The sequence below is a fragment of the Molossus molossus genome, unplaced genomic scaffold (assembly GCF_014108415.1).
Source record: "Molossus molossus isolate mMolMol1 unplaced genomic scaffold, mMolMol1.p scaffold_m16_p_15, whole genome shotgun sequence".
Taxonomy (NCBI): Eukaryota; Metazoa; Chordata; class Mammalia; order Chiroptera; family Molossidae; genus Molossus; species Molossus molossus.
In genome coordinates this window covers 28216388-28236391 of record NW_023425350.1, presented here as the reverse complement: position 1 = coordinate 28236391, position 20004 = coordinate 28216388, and the positions used below count along the sequence as shown (strand labels likewise).

General features: G+C 34.4%; 1 protein-coding gene across 1 annotated transcript in view; it reads right to left on the bottom strand.

Annotated features, from left to right (window-relative positions):
* The window catches only part of EML4 (EMAP like 4), a 157677-nt gene that overhangs the window by 96375 nt on the left and 41298 nt on the right, over positions 1 to 20004 (bottom strand). The window contains 1 exon segment of the mRNA XM_036263513.1: positions 7894 to 8076. Coding sequence (XP_036119406.1) covers positions 7894 to 8076 — 183 coding nt within the window.

The following is a 20004-nucleotide window of genomic DNA, read 5'->3' as shown; positions in this document are numbered from 1 at the left end:
ACCTCCCACCTAAATTAATAAAATCAGAAACAAAAGAGGTGAAGTAACAGCAGACACCACAGAAACACAAAGGATTGTAACAAAACACTACGAACAATTATATGCCAACAAATCTGACATCTAAGCAAAATGGACAAATTCTTAGAATCATATACTATTCCAAAACTCAACTTGGAAGAGTCAGAAAAAATGAACAGACCAATAACAATTAAGGAAATAGAAGAAGTAATCAATAAAACCCAGCAAACCAAAGCCCTGGTCCGGACGGCTACACAGGGGAGTTTTACCAAATATTAAAAGAAGAATTATCATCTATTCTCCTCAAACTATTCCAAAAACTTCAAGAGGATGGAAGACTTCCAAGCTCTTTTTATGAGGCCAACATAATCCTAATCCCAAAACCAGATAAAGGCACTACAAAGAAAGAAAATTACAGGCCAATACCCCTGATGAACATAGATTCCAAAATCCTCAACAAAATATTAGCAAATGGAATCCAGCAATTAAAAAAATTATATCCCACGATCAAGTGGGATTTATCTCAGGAATGCAAGGCTCGTACAATATTTGTAAAGCAATAAATGTGATATACCACATAAAAAAAATGAAAGATAAAAATCTTGTGATCATATCTACAGACGCTAAAAAAGCATCTGACAAAATCCAGCATCCGTTTCTGATAAAAACTTTCAGCAAAGTGGGAATACAAGGATCACATCTCAGCATAATAAAGGCCATATATGAAAAACCAACAGCCAACATTATACTCAATGGACAAAAACTAAAAGCATTTCCCTTAAGAGCACGAACAAGACAGAAATGTCCACTTTCACCATTCTTATTTAATATAGTACTGAAGTTTTAGCCACAGTGATTCGACAAAAAGAAAAAATAAAAGGGGTCCAAATTGGAAAGAAAAAAGTGAAACTGTCATTATTCACAGATGACATAATACATAGAAAACCCTAAAGACTCCACCAAAAAATCTACTAGATTTAATAAATGAATTTGGCAAAGTAGAAGAATACAAAATCAATATCCAGAATTCATTGGCATTTTTATATACCAATATAAACACACAGAAAGAGAAACTAAAAAATAATCCCATTTACCTTGCAACAAAAAAAAATTAAGATGCCCAGGAATAAACTTAACCAAGGAAGTAAAGGACCTGTTCACAGAAAACTACAGGTCATTAAAAAAAGAAATAGAGGAAGATATAAAAAAGTGGAAGCGCATACCTCGTTTATGAATTGGAAGAATTAACATCATTAAAATGTCCATACTCCCAAAGCAATCTATAGATTCAATGCAATCCCCATTAAAATACCAAAGACATACTTCACAGAACTAGAACAAATACTCCGAAAATTTATATGGAACCTAAAAAAGACCCCAAATAGCCACAGCAATCTTGTAAAAGGAGAACAAAGGAGAGATCACAATATCAGGTTAAACTACAAAACCACTGTAATCAAAAGAGCCTGGTACTGGCACAAGAACAGGCATACAGATCAATGGAACAGAAGAGAACCCAGAAACTGATCCAAGGCAATATGCTCAATAAATATTTGACAAAGGTGGCAAGATCATACAGTGGAGTCAAGACAGCTTCTTCAATAAATGGTGTTGGGAAAACTGGACAGCCACATGCAAAAAAATGAAGCTAGACTACCAGTTTACACCATTCACAAGAATAAACTCAAAATGGATAAAAGACTTAAATGTGACTCGTGAATCCATAAAAATCCTAGAAGAAAATGTAGGCAGCAAAATCTCAGACGTCACACACACAGCAAATTTTCACTGATACAACACCTAAAGCAAGAGAAACAAAGGAAAAAATTAATACATGGGACTACATCAAACTAAAAAGCTTCTGCACAGCAAAAGCAACAACCATCAAAATGGAAAGAGAACCCACTGTTATGGGAGAACATGATTTCCAATGATACATCAGAAAAAGGATTAATTTCCAAAATATATAGAGCACTCATACAACTCAACAAAAGGAAGACAAAGAATGCAACTGAAAAATGGCCAGAGAACCTAAACAGACAAGCTCTCCAAACAGGACATACAAATGGCCAAGAGACGTATGAAAATATGTTCAACGTCACTAATGATCAGAGAGGTGCAAATTAAAACAACTATGAGGTATCGTTTCACAACTGCCAGAATGGCTGCCATCAAAAAATTATCAAACAAGTGCTGGCAGGGGTGTTGAGAAAAAGGTCTCTAGTACACTGCTGATGGGAATGCAGACTGGTGCAGCCACTATGGAAAACATTATGGTGTTTCCTCAAAAAATTAAAAATTGAACTTCCATTGGACCCAGTTATCCCACTTCTAGGAATATATCCTTTGAAGCCTGAAACACTAATCAGAAAAAATATATGCACCACTATGTTTATAGTAGCATTATTTACAATTGCTAAGATCTGGAAACAGTCTAAGCGTCCATCAATAAATGAGTGAATAAAGAATTACGGTACATCTACACAATGGAATACTATGCAGCTGTAAGAAAGAAAGATTTCTTATCTTTTGAGATGACATGGAGTGATCTGGAGAGTATTATACTAAGCAAAATAAGCCAGTCAGAGAAAGACAAGTATCACATGATCTCACTTATATGTGGAGTATAATGAACAAAATAAGCTGATAACAAAATAGACCCAGAGACATAGAAGTAGGGTTCAGACTAATAACAAACCTCAGAGGAGGGGAACCGGGGTAGGAAGAGATAAATCAAAGAACGTATGCATATACGCGTAACCAATGGACATAGACAACAATGCAGGGGGGAGAGGGGGAGAGGAGGGTGTCAAAGGGGTAAAAAAGGAGAAACATCTGTAACAAAAATAAATTAATTTTAAAAAAGTATATCAGAGTAAAAGAAAAGCAAGCTCAAGCAATCTGCACACATTAAAAAAAAAAAAAAAAAAGTGTATTTCAGGTAGAAATGACCAAAGAAGGATTTGACTCTCACAGAGAAATGGAATTTTATAAATGGCAATTGCTGCCTAATCTGAGGTAATATCCACCCATATGCTTCTAGATACAGAGCAGCTAGAAGTCTTTGCTTTGTTGTCAAAATAATAAAACACTCTCCCATCCTCTACCACAATTAGGAGTCATTTTAGCCCAAGGACCCCAACAAGAAAATTCACACCTTCTAACTTGATTAATGTATTTACTTATCAACATTTACAGAAAACCCATGACAATCCCTGTCTTCTCCCAAATGTTTTTTGGAGTAAAAGCCAAATGATAAAGATCTGTGCTGGCACACACCATCCCAAATTCTACATAATTAGGAATGTTTCTTTTGGAGAACTCACATCCTCTGTGGTCCAATTCTGCCTCTGGGTTCTCTCATTTTTTAAGAAGCAGTTACAAAGCTTAATACCTTTGGTTTACCAGCAGTTTCCTGGTATAAAATGACTGATTCCCACCCTCAGATAAATTTGACTCCTTTGCTTTTATACCATTGTGTACTAACAGCTTGTCTTCACATAATGCCAGTGGACTGTATTCTCAAATTACATTCATTTGGTCACCCCAAAAGGTCTTAATAGGTTTCCCAGCCACCAGCTGTGACATAATTTGTCTTCCTAGCAGTTAAAACTGCCAATGTGTTCCCTGAGCTGCAAAGTACAGGTAATTTTTTTTTCTTTTGGCAGGAATTCAGTTGCAACTGGTGCATATATTATGAACATATGCTGTCAAAAGGAAAGAATTCTCCGACAGAATAGAAGGTATATGCAAAATTTAAATGACTGGCACCTTAAAAACTATTGGGAAAACTTTCTACCTCAGTTAAGTTGCTGGCATAATATACTAAAGAAAAAAAATGAAGCTTAGATTTTAATAGCCCCCCCCCCCCCTAACTTTGGTTTTGCTTTCGAAGATTTCAGTAACCTGCGGTCAACCATGGTTTAAATATATTAAATGAAAACTTCCAGAATAAACAATTAAGTTTTAAATTGCATGCCATTCTGAGTACCTCACTTCACCTCATCACTTAAACATTGTATCATCTCACATCATCACAAGATGGGTAAGTACAATATAATAAGATATTTTGGGAGAGAGAGAAAGCCCACAGTCACATAACTTTTATTACAGTATATCGTTATAATTGTTTTATTTTATTATTAGATATTGTTGTTAATTCCTTACTCGGCCTAATATATAAATTAAACTTTATCATAGGTTTGTATACATGTATGGAAAAAAAATATATACACATAGGGTTTTTGGTTCTACCTGCAGTTTCAGGACAACAGAAAATGTCTAGAAAGGACGAATTACAAAAAAGTATATTTCTGGGAAATAGGAACATTTCCATTTATATTTTGTGACACTGAAACAGGTAAGTGTTAAATAACTGATGTGTCATACAAAATATTCCCCATCTACCAAATTTTTAAAAAGCTGTCTTTAAATTTCCTTACAAATATTCCTTTACTAAAATATCTTGATAAATTAAAAAAGGAGAGAAATCCTTTAAATTTTTCAACACAAGATTACAATGTACTAGTGTCGTAGCACAATAAAATATTTAAATTTTTTAGACTCATAAACTATTTAAAACACGTTTTGAAAAATATTGTAGACTGCCCTGGTCGGTTTGGCTTATTGGTTACAGTGCTGGCCTGCGTCTAAAGGGCTTTGGGTTCAATTCCAGTCAAGGGCATGTACCTCAGTTGCGGTTCGATCCCAAGCCCTACTTGGGATCATCTGGGAGGCAACCAATCGGTGTGTCTCTCTCACATCAATATTTCTCCCTCTCCCCTTCCCTCCCACACTATCTGAAAATCAATAGAAAAGTGTTCTCAGGTGAATATTAAAAATATAATAATAAAAAATATATATATTAAAATAGTGTGGGCAATGACCAAACACTATATATATATATTTTTCTCTTACAGGGTGTAAAATACTTATAGAGTAAGAAACTGAGGATACTTATACAAATTATAGATGGGAAACTTGTTTTTTATGCCAAATTTACCCTCCCTATAAAGCCCACATACATTAACTGATCTGCTCCTCATTCTACCCTAACTCCAGAATCCTCTTATAAAAATCAGTTTATAACCATATAAAACTTTATCTGGCATGATCTTGGCAATACTCAAAGTAGGTTCTCAAAAAAAATTTTAAATCACAATATAACATTATTAACTAAAGTGATTTCTACTCAGTCTTTTGGCAAACTCTCAAGTCCCTTAACCCTTGTCATTTTCCTTACTAATCACTAATGGAAAAGATGAATTCTGCCCTCTTTAAGTCTTACACTTAGGACCAGCATGCTTGAGGTGGGAGGGATACGAATGAGAATCACAAAACCAGGTAGAATGAATGACCTTCCCCCAAAGTTTCCTACTTCAATGTTTTAATGGTCATTTAGCATTTCTCTCATATGGCCTTCCATTTTCTACTATAACCATTCCGAACAGTAACTCTCTGTTTTCACCACCCAGGAACTGTCTTACTTTCTTAAAGGACATCACTGTCCCCCTGAGGAGAAAGTGATATAAGTTCTAGCCCTGACAACTGTGACATACAGTCGTCCCTTGTTTATCGCGGTTAATCCGTTCCAGACTCTAGCAGTTGCACCTAGCGTTGAAGGATTCCTGGGGTGCTCGAATACATAGGTCTACAGTCCATATGTACAGTAATTTTTATTGTAATTGTAATACAGGGCTGTATAATTGACTCAGACAACCGAGTATGCACTGTATCATTCACTGTCTTGATCAACTTTTTAATGAATATATTTGAAAAAAACACAAGAGAGTAAAGCCGCGAGAGTCGAAGCACGAAGTGGTGAGGGACGACTGTATAGCAAAGTTCCCACTAGGGGCACGTACCCCGGTTACGGTTTGTCCTCCGCCCTGGTTGGGTCATGCAGGTGGCAGCACTCTATGTGTCCCTTTCACGTCAATGTTTTTCTCTCTCTCCCTCCCACGTTTTCTGAACAAAATATGGAAAAATGTCCTCGAGTGGGGATAAAAACAAAAAAAAACAAAAAACCATCTCATTTACCATCGCGGCAAAAAAAAAATTAAGATACCCAGGAATAAACTTAACCAAAGAAGTAAAGGACCTGTTCGCAGAAAACTACAGGTCATTAAAAAAAGAAATAGAGCAAGATATAAAAAAAGTGGAAGCATGTATCTTGTTCATGGATTGGAAGAATTAACATCATTAAAATGTCCATACTACCCAAAGCAATCTATAGATTCAATGCAATCCCCATCAAAATACCAATGACATATTTCACAGAACTAGAACAAATACTCTAAAAGTTTATATGGGACCCAAAAAAGACCCCGAACAGCTGCAACAATCTTGAAAAAGAAGAACAAAGTAGGAGGGATCACAATACCAAATATTAGGTTATACTACAAAGCCACTGTAATCAAAAGAGCCTGGTACTGGCACAAAAACAGGCATACAGATCAATGGAACAGAACAGAGAACCCAGAAATTGACCCAAGACAATATGCTCAATAAATATTTGACAAAGGTGGCAAGATCATACAGTGGAGTCAAGACAGCTTCTTCAATAAATGGTGTTGGGAAAACTGGACAGCCACATGCAAAAAAATGAAACTGGACTACCAATTTACACCATTCACAAGAATAAACTCAAAATGGATAAAAGACTTAAGTGTAACTCATGAATCCATAAAAATTCAAGAAGAGAATGTAGGCAACAAAATTTCAGACATCACACACAGCAGAATTTTCACTGATACAATGCCTAAAGCAAGAGAAACAAAGGAAAAAATTAATACATCAAACTAAAAAGCTTCTGCTTCTCTCAATCCCACAATTCTCCTCAATCACTGCTTTTGGAGCTCCCAACTAACCTGAGCCTTGTTCTCATTTTACATCCCCTTTCTATGGCTTCAACTACTATCCATAAAATGAACATTTCCAAAATCTTACTCTAGCCAAGACTAATGTAAGCTCCAGACCTATAAATCAGCTATCTTTAAGTATTTATCTGTATACCATGTATACCTCAAACTCAACATTCAGAAACTAAATTCACAGTCTAATAAATTTGTTCCTTGTGTCTTAGTTAGCTATCTTCTATCTAGCCTAGAATCTAGAAGTTACATAAGTTTCCTCCTTAGGTTAATAATCTGTACTGATATATTACAGTAGAGGTAAGCCAATGAATACCTTCACTTTTCATATTGCCAAAATGGGGATAATCATGCCTATGTCTACCAAGAAATCAGTAAGATATATGAAATAATGTTAAATTGTTTGATTAATGTGGAAGATTATGACATTTTTTCTGGGTAACTGGAGAAAGGGAAAGGCCATAACTACATTTGCTCCAAACTCTCTCAATCTGTGAAAACTCTCCATGACTGGAAGTTAAAATTCCAGTTAGCAATAATTTCAGAGCTTAATAAATTCTTCAGGATTCTGATTCAAAAGTACATGTGAGTGACTATGTTCTCTTAAACATATGAACATACATCTATATTATTTACTATGTGAAATGTTAATTACTATGAGGAACATAAAATAAAGACTCAGTTTCTGCCCTCAGTGAATTTCTTTAGTTGGAAAATACTAAATTCACACAAATACTATGATATTTTTAAAAGCCTGTAAATACAACTAGTGCTATTACACAAAATCCTAATGTAAAATAATAAAAAACAAAATTTCAGAATTTCTTTCAGAATAAAGAAAAAGGAAATGGAAAATAAACTGTAATCACAAGTAATCCAAAAGAGAAATTATAGTTTTATATTGCTAGTTTTAATATCACTGATAAAATACACACGTTTTTCATTATAATTGCAAAGAAAGTGTTGCAAACAGCAAGACTCTTCTACTTTACAACACAATTACCTTTACTTGGGACTGATTTCTTCACTGAGGCTACATGATCTTCGGAGCTTGCAAGACGCCTCAAAACATCAGCCAAAGCTGCCTTGAGCACAGTGATTTCATCCTCTTGTTGTTGAACTCGTAACTCAAGAGCTGAGAGGCGATCTTGAACATCAGAAGTGCTTGCAGCAGATATACTATCATCTATTAAATAAGAAAAATATGAAATATTTTTAAAGCAAACTGCTTGAGAAAGAATCTAGTGACAAATAAGAACTATACCAGATAAGTCTTTTAAAAGATGAGAAAAACTTAACAAAAAACCCCCGCCTCATTATATTTACACAAATTACCTTCTATAAAAGTTTTTATAGCTGTTTAACTAATTTAAAATAAAGTAAATATATCTGACAATTAAAATTATGAAAATTTCCCCCAAAGTCAAATACCCCCAATATTATACCTTTTTTCCCCACACAAATGTTCACTAAATATATCACTTTGTAGACTTTTGGAAACTTGTAAGAGAACAAACTATTCAAAACATCCTTTTTTATTACTGCATCATTATTATACTTCTCTATGAAAAAAAAAGTACAAATCATTTTAGTTTTGCTTTATGTTATCAGATCAAGAACCATTCACCTCCTGCATCAATGACGATAAAGCACTGTTTAGTATTATATTCTTCCCAAACCCCATAAAACACTGCTATGTAATCAGCAAAAGACTCTGTCGTTCTTTCTTTCCCAATACCTCAACCTTTCAAAGAAAAGGTATGGTCTCCATAAAGCACGTAGCTAATATATGCCTTAAGTATGTAACGATAACAAAAAGATTGTTTAAATAAAGTTTAGCTATAACAGCAATAAGAGACTACTTCCAAAGCTATGCAACTTTAGAATACACTATTGGTTCCATCAGAATCAACATGTATAGTAAGATGAACTGCTACTAACTACTTCACTATAAGCAGAAAAACTCAGGAGGCAATTTAGATCTTACATAAGAATGATTTGGACCAAAGTGATGTGATGTAAACTGGGTGAGTCATTCACACAATAGCAGAGTGTGCTATTTTTCTCATAATACTGATATAACATACATCTTCTTAAAAAGACAATTTAATTAAAATTTTGAGTTAAGCATTCTCTATTTAAAAAGCAAAGCTCTATCACCTTCATTATGGAGCAGTAAACAATATTCATACTTAAGATCATATATGCCTACAGACCTCTCAGGCATATATTACTCTCTTCTGTCTTTATAGGTATTTCAATGACACTCTTTGAGGAGCACTAGTATGGAAGGAAAAGTTGGATTTAATCTTCAATTTAGATCAAAATTTGCTTCCATATAAATTAGTTGTATAATCTCTGGCAAATTATTTTATCTCTTTGAATCTCAATTTCTTCCTCTTTAAACAGGATTATTATGAGGACGGCACCTAGTACATGTCTGACATTCAACAAATGGTTAACATACAGCAAAGTACAGAAGGTATAACAAGAGCTTTAGGCACACTGGTTACATAAAGGACAGATTTGTCAAACTTTAAGATTTGCTTAAGAAAAGAACTAGTAAGAGCAATCCAGTCTCTCATTCAGAAATGTTTATATTTGCGGTCCTTTTTCATTTTCACAGTGATACAGTCTAGCTGATCCATAATACTCTTTGGAAGTGTGTTGTATAATGGTCACTGGTTTTTTTTTTGTTTTTTTTTGGGGGGGGGGGGGCAGGGGGAGGTTAGTCTGCCCAGAATGCTTTCCCATTTTCCTTCTCCTGGTAGGAAGAGCAACAGCTCTTCTCTTTTGTGAAACTACACTATTTTTTTTGAGGTCCTTCTAGGGCTGTCGATCTATGATGCCTCATTCTCCCCTCTACCATCCCACACTATTAACAGGTTCAACCATATAAAGTGGCCTTTTTAATTGGTAAAAATATGACTATTAGTAAGTGCATATAGTTCAATCTAATACTACCACAGGGGTGGGTGTGAGATATGGGTTAGGCCAAAAGGAGTTCTCCCAAATTTCCCAGAAAGAAAGGTGTAGCCCAGCCTTCTTAGTTTGCCAGACCCAGGGCTGTAAGACATAGAGTCTTACTACCCCAAGCTCCAGTTGCCCTGGACCTTCTATTCTGAGAGCTGCTCCAATATTCCTCCTAGCTAATTATGTAACCTAATAAATTCCCTTTTTGCAAGCCATCATTTGTAAACCAAAGATCTTAAGTCAATAAATTATTCAAACATGCCTTTCTAAATTGTTCTCAATTTACAAAGGATGAGTTATATATTTAAATTACACTCACAGATAAAACACTTATCTGATTTTAATAAAGAGATAATCTTAATTATTTTGGGAAAGTAGCAGAACCTGGTGGAAAGATTATTAGCCTATGAATGCCAAAGTTATAGTCTTGGGTTTTAGTACTGACATGGTAATTAGCTTTCAGTTTTGGCAAGTCACCTAACTTGTATGAATTTTGTTTTGTTTTTTAAAAATAACTAAGGTTTTTACTTTGTGAAACTTGGACAGTTACATGAAAGGTGTTTCAGCTTGTAAAAATCCTACCATTACCTGCTGAATACTGTGATAAGACACAAGGATTATTTGTCAAAGGGCATAGGCAGTATGTACCAAGTTAACTATTAACAATGTCCTGCATTTATATTGTACCTTTCATATTTATTACCTCACCCCCCTCCTCATACTATCTATATTTTGTATTTGAGGAAACAATCTGAATGAAATAGCTTGCCCAAGGTCACCAAACTAGTGTTGATATCTGAGGCTCAAACACACAACTCAACTCACAATTTAAGTGCCCTTTACTCTATTTCACACAGCATTCTAACAATCACAGGACTAAATATATACATTTTTTCACAAAGCCACTGAAGGAGTTTAAACTATTAAGTGATCTAATCAGTTAAATGACCTTTGAAAAGGTCATTTTGGCTGCCATGTAAGAATGGATGGAAACAGAATAAGAGTAAATGCTAGTAGACCAGGCAGGATGCTGCTACTGCAGTAACCCGTGTGAAAGGTATTGATGGCCTAGGCTAAGGTTAAAGTGCCCATGTACCTGAATGTGTCCAGGAAAATATGTCTGCTATTTCAGTATAAATATTATCATAATGCTCCTTCTTTCACTCTCAAGTTTCCCAACTGGATAATCAATTACAGGGTCACAATGGAGATGCAAAGGAGTATACTGGTTGATTTCTATAATTCCTTATAGCTCTAAAATTCTATAACCTCTTTCTGTCAAAAATTTTGGCTCTTTACCTTTTCAGGGGCAAGAATGTCTTTGGGAATCCAATAAAAGTTGTGGTAGAATAGTGCATGAGCTCTGGTGTTACATTACTTGAGTAAATCTGTTACTCAGCCGCTCTGTGACTGTAATTTCTTCATGTTAATTAGTACTTATCTCAAATTTGGGATTATTCAATGAAACAATGCACAGCACTGCCATATACTGAGGGTTCAATATAGTGGTGTTCTTTACTACAATGTTTATTACTGCCCAAAACTGAAAATGACCTAAAGTCCATGAATGGAGTTAATAAGCTATGATATGTTCAAACCAAAGAATACCATTCAACAATTAAAAACAATGTGGTTAGGTATATAAGCTAAAACTTTGGAAGAGCCACAAGACAACTTAAGTGGAACAAGCAAATTGCAAAACAAAATGTAATGAATAATTTATTAAAATACATACACACACCCCAAAAATACACTTCTAAAAAATAAGCAAAAACTTCATATTGTGTGTGTGTGTGTGTGTGTGTGTGTGTGTATAAATCAAGTTTCATCTAGGCACAGTGTTCCAATTTTATAAAGGACTATGTTACACAGTAAGGCAATTAACTTTGTACTCATCAATTACTAAAGCTATAAAAGAGACTATCCTAAGGACCAACAATCTCTCCTGCCAGTTATAGATAAGTAAATTAAGACTCTGGGAAATGAGGTGAGTTCCTCATGGTCATACAGCAAACTGAGATTAGAGTTCCCTCCTCAGACTATAGAATTCATCACTCTTGCCCTTTCCAGTTTGAAAACTTTGTTCTTATTTTTTGTTTCCCAATCTCTAATGTACCACACTTTCATTCACAATAAACTTTTTAGAAATACATCTGCTCAGTAAAGAGAGTATCTATTTTCTGGGGGCTTTTTACACTCCTTTTTCTTAATCCAAGTATATTAGTTCCTTTTCCTCATACCATGGTAGTCTCTTATTTCTTTGCTCCCTCTAAAAACTGTTTCTAGCTTTGAGGGTTAAAATATAAACTACAAGTGAATTCTCAAGGGTCCTTAAATCCATGGTAGAGTCGGGAGGAGAAGGGGGGGGTTATAAACTTTTATCCATCAGTCTATTCTGTTTATTGGCATAAATTAAGTGTCTTGTATTAGAGGTGCAAGCAAATTTGTATGTAACTAGCAAACTTTAATATTCAATATTACAATTTTAAAACTACAATGACAGCTGTTCATTTTACTTTTACTAAACTGAATGTGTTACCTTTTCAGCAATTTACTGTGTTCTAAAAATACAAAAGTTGGCAATCCAGTATATTAGAATGAGATATAGCTATAACATTCTGATAATTTTGAATGTCAATAATTTTATATAAGTCGTTTTATTTATTTTTTATCCTCACCCAAGGACATTTTTCCATTTTTTGTTCAGATAGAATGGGAAGGAGAGAGAGAAACATCGATGTGAAAGGAACACATCGAGTGGCCGCCACCCGCACAACCGACCAGGGCCAGGGACAAACTGTAACCGAGGTACATGCCCTTAGCGGGAACTGAACCCGGGTCTCTCTGGGCTGCAGGCTGACGCTCTAACCACTGAGCCAAACCAGCCAGGGCTGTAAGTCATTTTAAAAGGGAATACTTACTTTCTTGTCTTCCTAACAAGGGCATGAAATTATAACGTAGTCACTTCTAGATGACTCAGTTTTCACTGAGAATATTAATTACTTTGTGCTAAAAGCACTGTGATAAAATAATGCCTAAGAGGCTATCATACTTCTAAGTAAATAATTGAAAATACTGTATTTTCAAATTTCTAATCTTTTGTGATACTTTTCCTGCTTCCCTCTTTGCAGTTAGAATTAACTATGCTGGTCTATAGCAACAATCTTTTCCAATCTAACTGCCTACATTATGGGATGCAAGATAACTAAGTTTTTCAAATTGTTTCTAAGAAGAGAAAATAACCTCTGAAATTAGAACCTTTTCTATTTAAAAAATTTTATTTTGTATTTATACTGTATACACATACATCATATGTATGATTTACATAATCTAAATAGAGAGGGGAAAAAAATGAATCACAGCTTCAGGTCTAATATTTATGTTATTAGAGTCACAGAGGAAGAACATGTTCTCGCTGAACATAAAAAAATTTTTTAAAAAGGAAAGAAATAATGTCTAAAGTTCCCAAGTTAAAATTTACAAATTTATTAAAATTAAGTATATATTGAAGCCCTATCTATACACAAACACACACACACACACACAATCCAAGTACATTAAAGGCAAAAGTATAAAACCTCTAGAAATAACAGAATATCTTCATATCTTGCAAGTAAAAAGAGGTTCCTATAAATAAGACATAGAAGAATTCAGAGTGTATGCTCACTAAAAGACAATAATAATAAAGAGAAAAAGCAATTCATAAACTAGGAAAAGACAGTGGTAACGCCTATCACTGGTAAAGGATTAGTATTCTGAATGAAGAATTCCTACAAATTGATAAGAAAGACAACAATTCTATAGGAAAATTGGCAAAAGCCTTGACTAACACTTCATGGAAAAGCAAACATAAATAGCCAATGAACATATGAAATGAGGTTAAAGTACCTCATTAATAATCTTGGAAAGGAAAACTAAAACCATATGAAACACCATTTATACCAGCAGTTCTCAACCTATGGGTCGCGACCCCTTTGGGGGTTGAACGACCCTTTCACAGGGGTCACCTAAGACCATCGGAAAACACGTTATTTCCGATGACGATTCACAACAGTAGCAAAATTACAGTTATGAAGTAGCAACAGAAATAATTTTATGGTTGGGGGTCACCACACCATGAGGAACTGTATTAAAGGGTTCCGGCATTAGGAAGGTTGAGAACCACTGATTTATACTCACCAAACTGGTAAAATAATTAATTAATTAATTAATTAAAGCCTGACAATATCAAATGTTCCCAAGGCCATAGAGTAACATGAAGTCACTCTCATACATTACTAATAGGAGGTAAACAGTTTCAATGATTTTTAAGGGGAAAAAAAAATACCGACTTTGGCATTATCTGGTAAAACTGAAGATGCACACATCCTATAACCCAGCAATTCCACTGTTAGGTGTATATACCCTGACCTACAGCAGGGCAGGCAAACTTCGGTAATGGACAAGACAGTAAATATTTTAGGCTCTGCAGACCATATAATCTCTGTAGGAACTACAGTAAAACCTTGATGTAAGGGACTAATTTGGGCAAGGGGATGTCTGTAAATCTGAAAGGCTATTACTCAATAAAGTAGGTTTTCTAAATGGGTATGTTAAAAAATTGACAAGTTTACATGTTTTTACTTATGTAGACATGTTCATGTAATTAAAATTAAGTATGTATGAAAGTTTAATTTTGCCCTGGCCAGTTTGGCTCAGCAGTTAGAGCGTTGGTCTGCGGTCCGGAGAGACCCAGGTTTGGTTCCCGCCAAGGGCACGTACCTCGGTTGCAGTTTGTCCCCGGCCCTGGTTGGGTCGGGTGGATGGCAGCCACTCGATGTGTCCCTTTCATGTCGATGTTTCTCTCTCTCTCTCTCTCTCTCTCTCTCTCTCTCTCTCTCTTTCTCTCTCTCTCCTCCTCCTCCTCTCTCTCCCTCCCACTTTATCTGAACAAAAAAATGGAAAAATGTCCTCGGGTGAGGATAAAATAAATAAATAAAGTTAAAAAAATATGAGAGTTAATAACATTTACAGAATAACACTATACAGCAAGGGAATAATATATACAAAATTTATGACAACAGTTACTTCTGATAATATAGGGCAGAGGATAGTATATGGAGGCGTCCACAGATTATGGAATATCTATGTCATAAAAATTAAAACACTGCATTACACTGTTTGGGGTGAAGAAAGTTGAGTGATTTTTCTCTCTTGAAAGGGGTTAAGGGATAAGGATGACTACCTAAATGATATACTTAATTTTTTGAAGAAATGAAACCATTTTTGCAAAGTAAATTTTAAAACACATAAAAATGGACTTGCACTTCCAAAAATCCTGAGGTTTTGTGTCATAAAAACAACTAAACCAGATGGATTTTATGATAGATTTGAGGGCTAATAGTATGATACTAAGTTGTTACTGATGAACCTTTGAGGGAAAAAATTAGAAAGTCTATTTCAAAAAAGTACATGATACAAAATACCATCCAAAAAACAAATATTAAAAATAAAAAATGGTCTCTGATTTCCCCTTCCTAAAGCACTTAGGTTAAGACACTGGGCAGACCTTATTGTGTAGAATGGTAATGGCAGAGGATTAGAAGATTAGAGGAGCTAATATGGGTGAAGAACCATGAGAAACCAGCAATAATACCATGCATTGTTTATAGTTTAAAAAAAAAGCACTAGCCTAAAGGGGTATTAATAGGCAACTGATTAAATAAATGGTTGTATGATGGTATACAGTTCTTTAAAAGGATGCTATATATTATTAATCATAAATAAGTTTGGTAGAAGTGACAATATACTATGGAAAGAAAAAATTTGCAGGGTTAAATTTATAGTGCAGTCTATATCTGGGTAGAACTGTATATCCATGGCTATACATACATATATAGATGTATATAAACAGACTCAAGGTATGTCTTCTGGAAAGTGTGATTTCAGAGGATTTTTTGCTTCCTTATACTTTTAGATGAATTTTCTATAAAATTCTTTGTAAACAAAATTTAAATTATTTTCTCAGTTAAAAGATAGCAGAGCTTACTTATTAGTCTATGATGTGACTCTATTTAGTAATGCACTCCCAATTTTAATACAAGTTTGGTTAATTTGTAGGATTTTTATGCACAGTAAATGAAAACATGTCTGTAAAAATATAAGTACCATGATGCTGAAAAGGCATATTTCTCAGGCTAACAAGAGACATAAAAATCAATATAATGCATCTAAGGGAAGACTCAGTCTTTAAATATTATTTCTTAAAAAAAAAAAAAAAAAAAACTACAACTGATTTGTCACATTAGTAAATTAAAATTAAATCATTTTTTTGGTTTTGTTCCAAAATGGAATTTATTGTCTTCAAATATTATCTTCAAATATTGTCACATAAAGACAGAAATAAATTAAGTACTATATGAAGAAGTCATGCCTACGTATTCTACAACAACTAAAATTTATTTTTGGAAATAAACTATAAAAAACTATATTCATAAAACACAGCAGCTCATATGAATATACATTTATATTTACACAGGAATTAATGTTTCCTCATCAAATGTTTTCTTTCAAAGAAGTTTTAATTAAATAAAGCATTTTAACTATTAAAGTTTAGATATTTTATTTCCTTAGTAAAAAAATAATATTAATTACCTCTAGCTAGCAATATGATTATATGAAAATAAGACTAATTTCTGGTGTCAATGAAATAACATGAATAATGCTGTTGACTTATTTTCTATTTTTAAAAACTGTATTTTCCTTGTAAGATAATCCTACTAAAAATGTACCTACTAGCATAAATTTAAAAAGAAATTGTGTTAAGCAAAAAAATTTTTAAAACATTTTGTTACAGTACTCTGTGAGCATGATGGCTCGCCCCAGGGAACGACTTTACTTTCTTCTATCTCCAGAATTCATTCACAATTAAAATGATCTTTTTTCAAAGTCTCACTTAATTTAAAACAGATAACTGACTGCTTTTGATGAAGTTTTCTGGTTAGACTTGATAGAAGCAAATGTCCAGCTTAATTACACAACTTCCAATTTGCTTTTAAGAGATACTTTTTCATTATTTTCCATTAAAATACGGTATTTTAATCCCCCCCAAGAATAATATAATGGCCATCTTTTGGGGGGAAACAGGAAAAGAATGAGTTGAGCAAAGCCACTCTGCCCTCACAACAGGAATATATTTGTTTATACAGTGGGTACAGTCTTAAATTATTTATGCCATTATTGACACATATATTTCTAAAGAGAGGGGGAATTTAAAAAAGGAAGGGATCTAGATTTATTCCAAACTCCTCAGAATTCTTTTGTCACAAGTAGTAAAGTTTGTGAGACAAGTCTGAATTGATTTCCCAGGAAAAGAGAAATACATTACCAGTGCAGAAGTTCTTAAGTACAGAGGAACCACACACTGAAGCGAGATCAGGCAAACTGTCTTCCATTCTTGCCACCTACGTTACAAGCAATATAAACCAGTTGTGTCTACGTTTCCTGCTGCCTTCCCAGATAGTTCCAGAGCAAATCCCAGCTTTCTAAATCTCACGACATACTTTACATTCTGAGGAAATCTTCCAGTCCAGATGGCCTACCACAAAGCACTTGTAGTTGGCACAAATAAAAACTTAAGATAGCTCTTCTCCTGGACCTTTGCTCTCTGAACTGCAGAAAGGTTTTCTACTTATTTATAAAGTGAGACAAAGAAACTGAAGAAAAGAGAGCAGACAGAGCACGCAGGCAAAAGGAGTTAGGATTCAGACAAAAAAAAATTGGGCTGCTATGGGGAGTGGCTAAACTCCAGGCGTAGGCAGAAACATATGAATTAATGCACCGCATGAAGATTCACTACAATAATTTGGTTGTTCTCGGGCATTACTTTTCTGATCCTCTTTTACTTGGTTAAGAGTAAAGTACAATTGCTTCAAATACAAAAATAGTTTTTGCCTTCTGAAAATGAAACACAAACATACTAAATAGTTTCTATAAATAACAGAGGTGAAGCCCCCAAAGTAAGTATTTTCTCTACTAGGAAATAAAATAAACAATGTGTGGGAAAAGTGGCAAGTCACATTTCCTCTTTCCTTTTGCTTTTAAAATAAAATGCATATAAACTGTAAAGAAACTGAAAGAATGATCACCTTTCATTGATTTTTTTTAACCTAAGACTAACATGGCTGATTTATTATCACCATTTCACTAAAGATAATGAATGTAATTAACAGTAAAAATAGTCATTTTTCTTAATTCACTAATTTTCCAAATTATTTAAAAATAATACAACTGCACTAGTAAGTAACCTATAACAATAAACAATTTATATCTGGTCAGATATTCCAATTTTAAACCACTCATGTTTACAATAAGTAAATGTATAAAGTAATTCAAATTATAAATATCTTGAGTCTGTCTTACAAAACCATACCATGTAAAACCAGGTGAAAATTAATGAATGCAAGTATTTATTATTTTGGTAACTACTTTTATTTTTTATTTTTATTTTTTTGTTCAGGTAGAGTGAGAGGGAGAGAGAGGACCAGAGAGAGAGAGAGAAACATCGATGTGAAAGGACCACATCGAGTGGCTGCCACCCGCACGACTGACCAGAGCCGGGGACAAACTGCAACCGAGGTACATGCCCTTAGCGGGAACCGAACCCGGGTCTCTCAGGATCGCAGGCCGACGCTTTAACCGCTGAGCCAAACCGGCCAGGGCGGTAACTACTTTTAAAGCTACTCCTAGGGCTAATCAAAGAACAAATTCAAGGAGGTAAGTGTCTAAAAAAACTATCAGCAGTTTATCACTTGAATTTTTTGCTTTTAAGCTTTATATTTATAATTGAGAAAAGGAAATTTAAAACAACCTCAAGTAAAACACAAACAATATGACTGCTCTAAATACACACCAAAAAAAATACTATGAAATGGATGAAACCTAAACCAAACTGAACATTAAGAGTTGTGCTACAAAGACTGAGATAAGGAAAAACTAACAGCAAAACTAATAAAGGACAGAAAAATGAAGCAAAATGATCCGCAAAATGACAAGAGTTTTTCAAGTGAGACGTGAAAAAATACTTCTTTTTCAATTAATACCTGCACAGATTCATCAAAGTCTAGGAGCCATTTGAAAGATTAAAAGAAGTGGGCTGGAGAGTGTGCAATGTATCTGACACAAAGGACATTCAGTTGAGACCACGCAGAAAAAATAAAAGCAGACAAAATGGGAAATATAATGATACAAAAGAAATGTGGTGTTCCAGTTTGGCTCAGCGGTTAGAGCGTCAGCCCACGGACCAGAGAGACCAAAATTCGGTTCCCACTAAGGGCACGTACCTCGGTTGCAGTTTGTCCCTGGCCCTAATTGGGGTTGTATGGGTGGCACCCAGTCGAAGTGTCTCTCTCACATCGATGTTTCTCTTTCTCTCCCCCCCCCCCCCAACTCTAGGTGAACAAAAAATAGAAAAATGTCCTCGGGTGAGGATAAAAATAAATAAATAAATTTTAAAAATGCCCTCGGGTAAGAATAATAATAAAAAAAAAATGAAATGAGGCTCCTTGCCAAGAGCCAGCATCAACAACCAGACCTATGTGTACATGAGCCTTCAGATAATTCCTTCCCTCTGCCTCTGCATCTTGCAGCCAAGCCCTCCAACAACACAGCTGACAAGCATTTCATGATGTGCCCTATCTAAATTCCTAATCCACAGAATCCATGATCATAATAGATGCTGTAAGCCATTAAATTCTTAATTGGTTATGCAGCTACAGTAAATGGAACAGGCATATATCAAAATAACAAAACAAAACCCAAAATTAATGTTGAAATACTGAAAGCTTTTCTTTGAGATAAGGAGTAAAAAACAAAAACCCTCTCACAACTTCTATTCTGTGCTGCAATCCTACTCAGTTCAATAAGTCAAGAGAAATAAAGATCAGAAAAGAAGAAATATAACTATCACTCACAGACAAAAAATATATATAGCTAGCTTATTAGAATTACTAGAATTAACAGCAAGTTTAGCAAGGTAGATAAACATAGGTCAATACACAAAATCAACTGTATTACTATATCTTAGCAGTGAACAGAAAAAAAAAAATTTTTGACAGTAAACTTGAAGAAATTTATTAAAGCATCTTATCACAAAATGGAAACA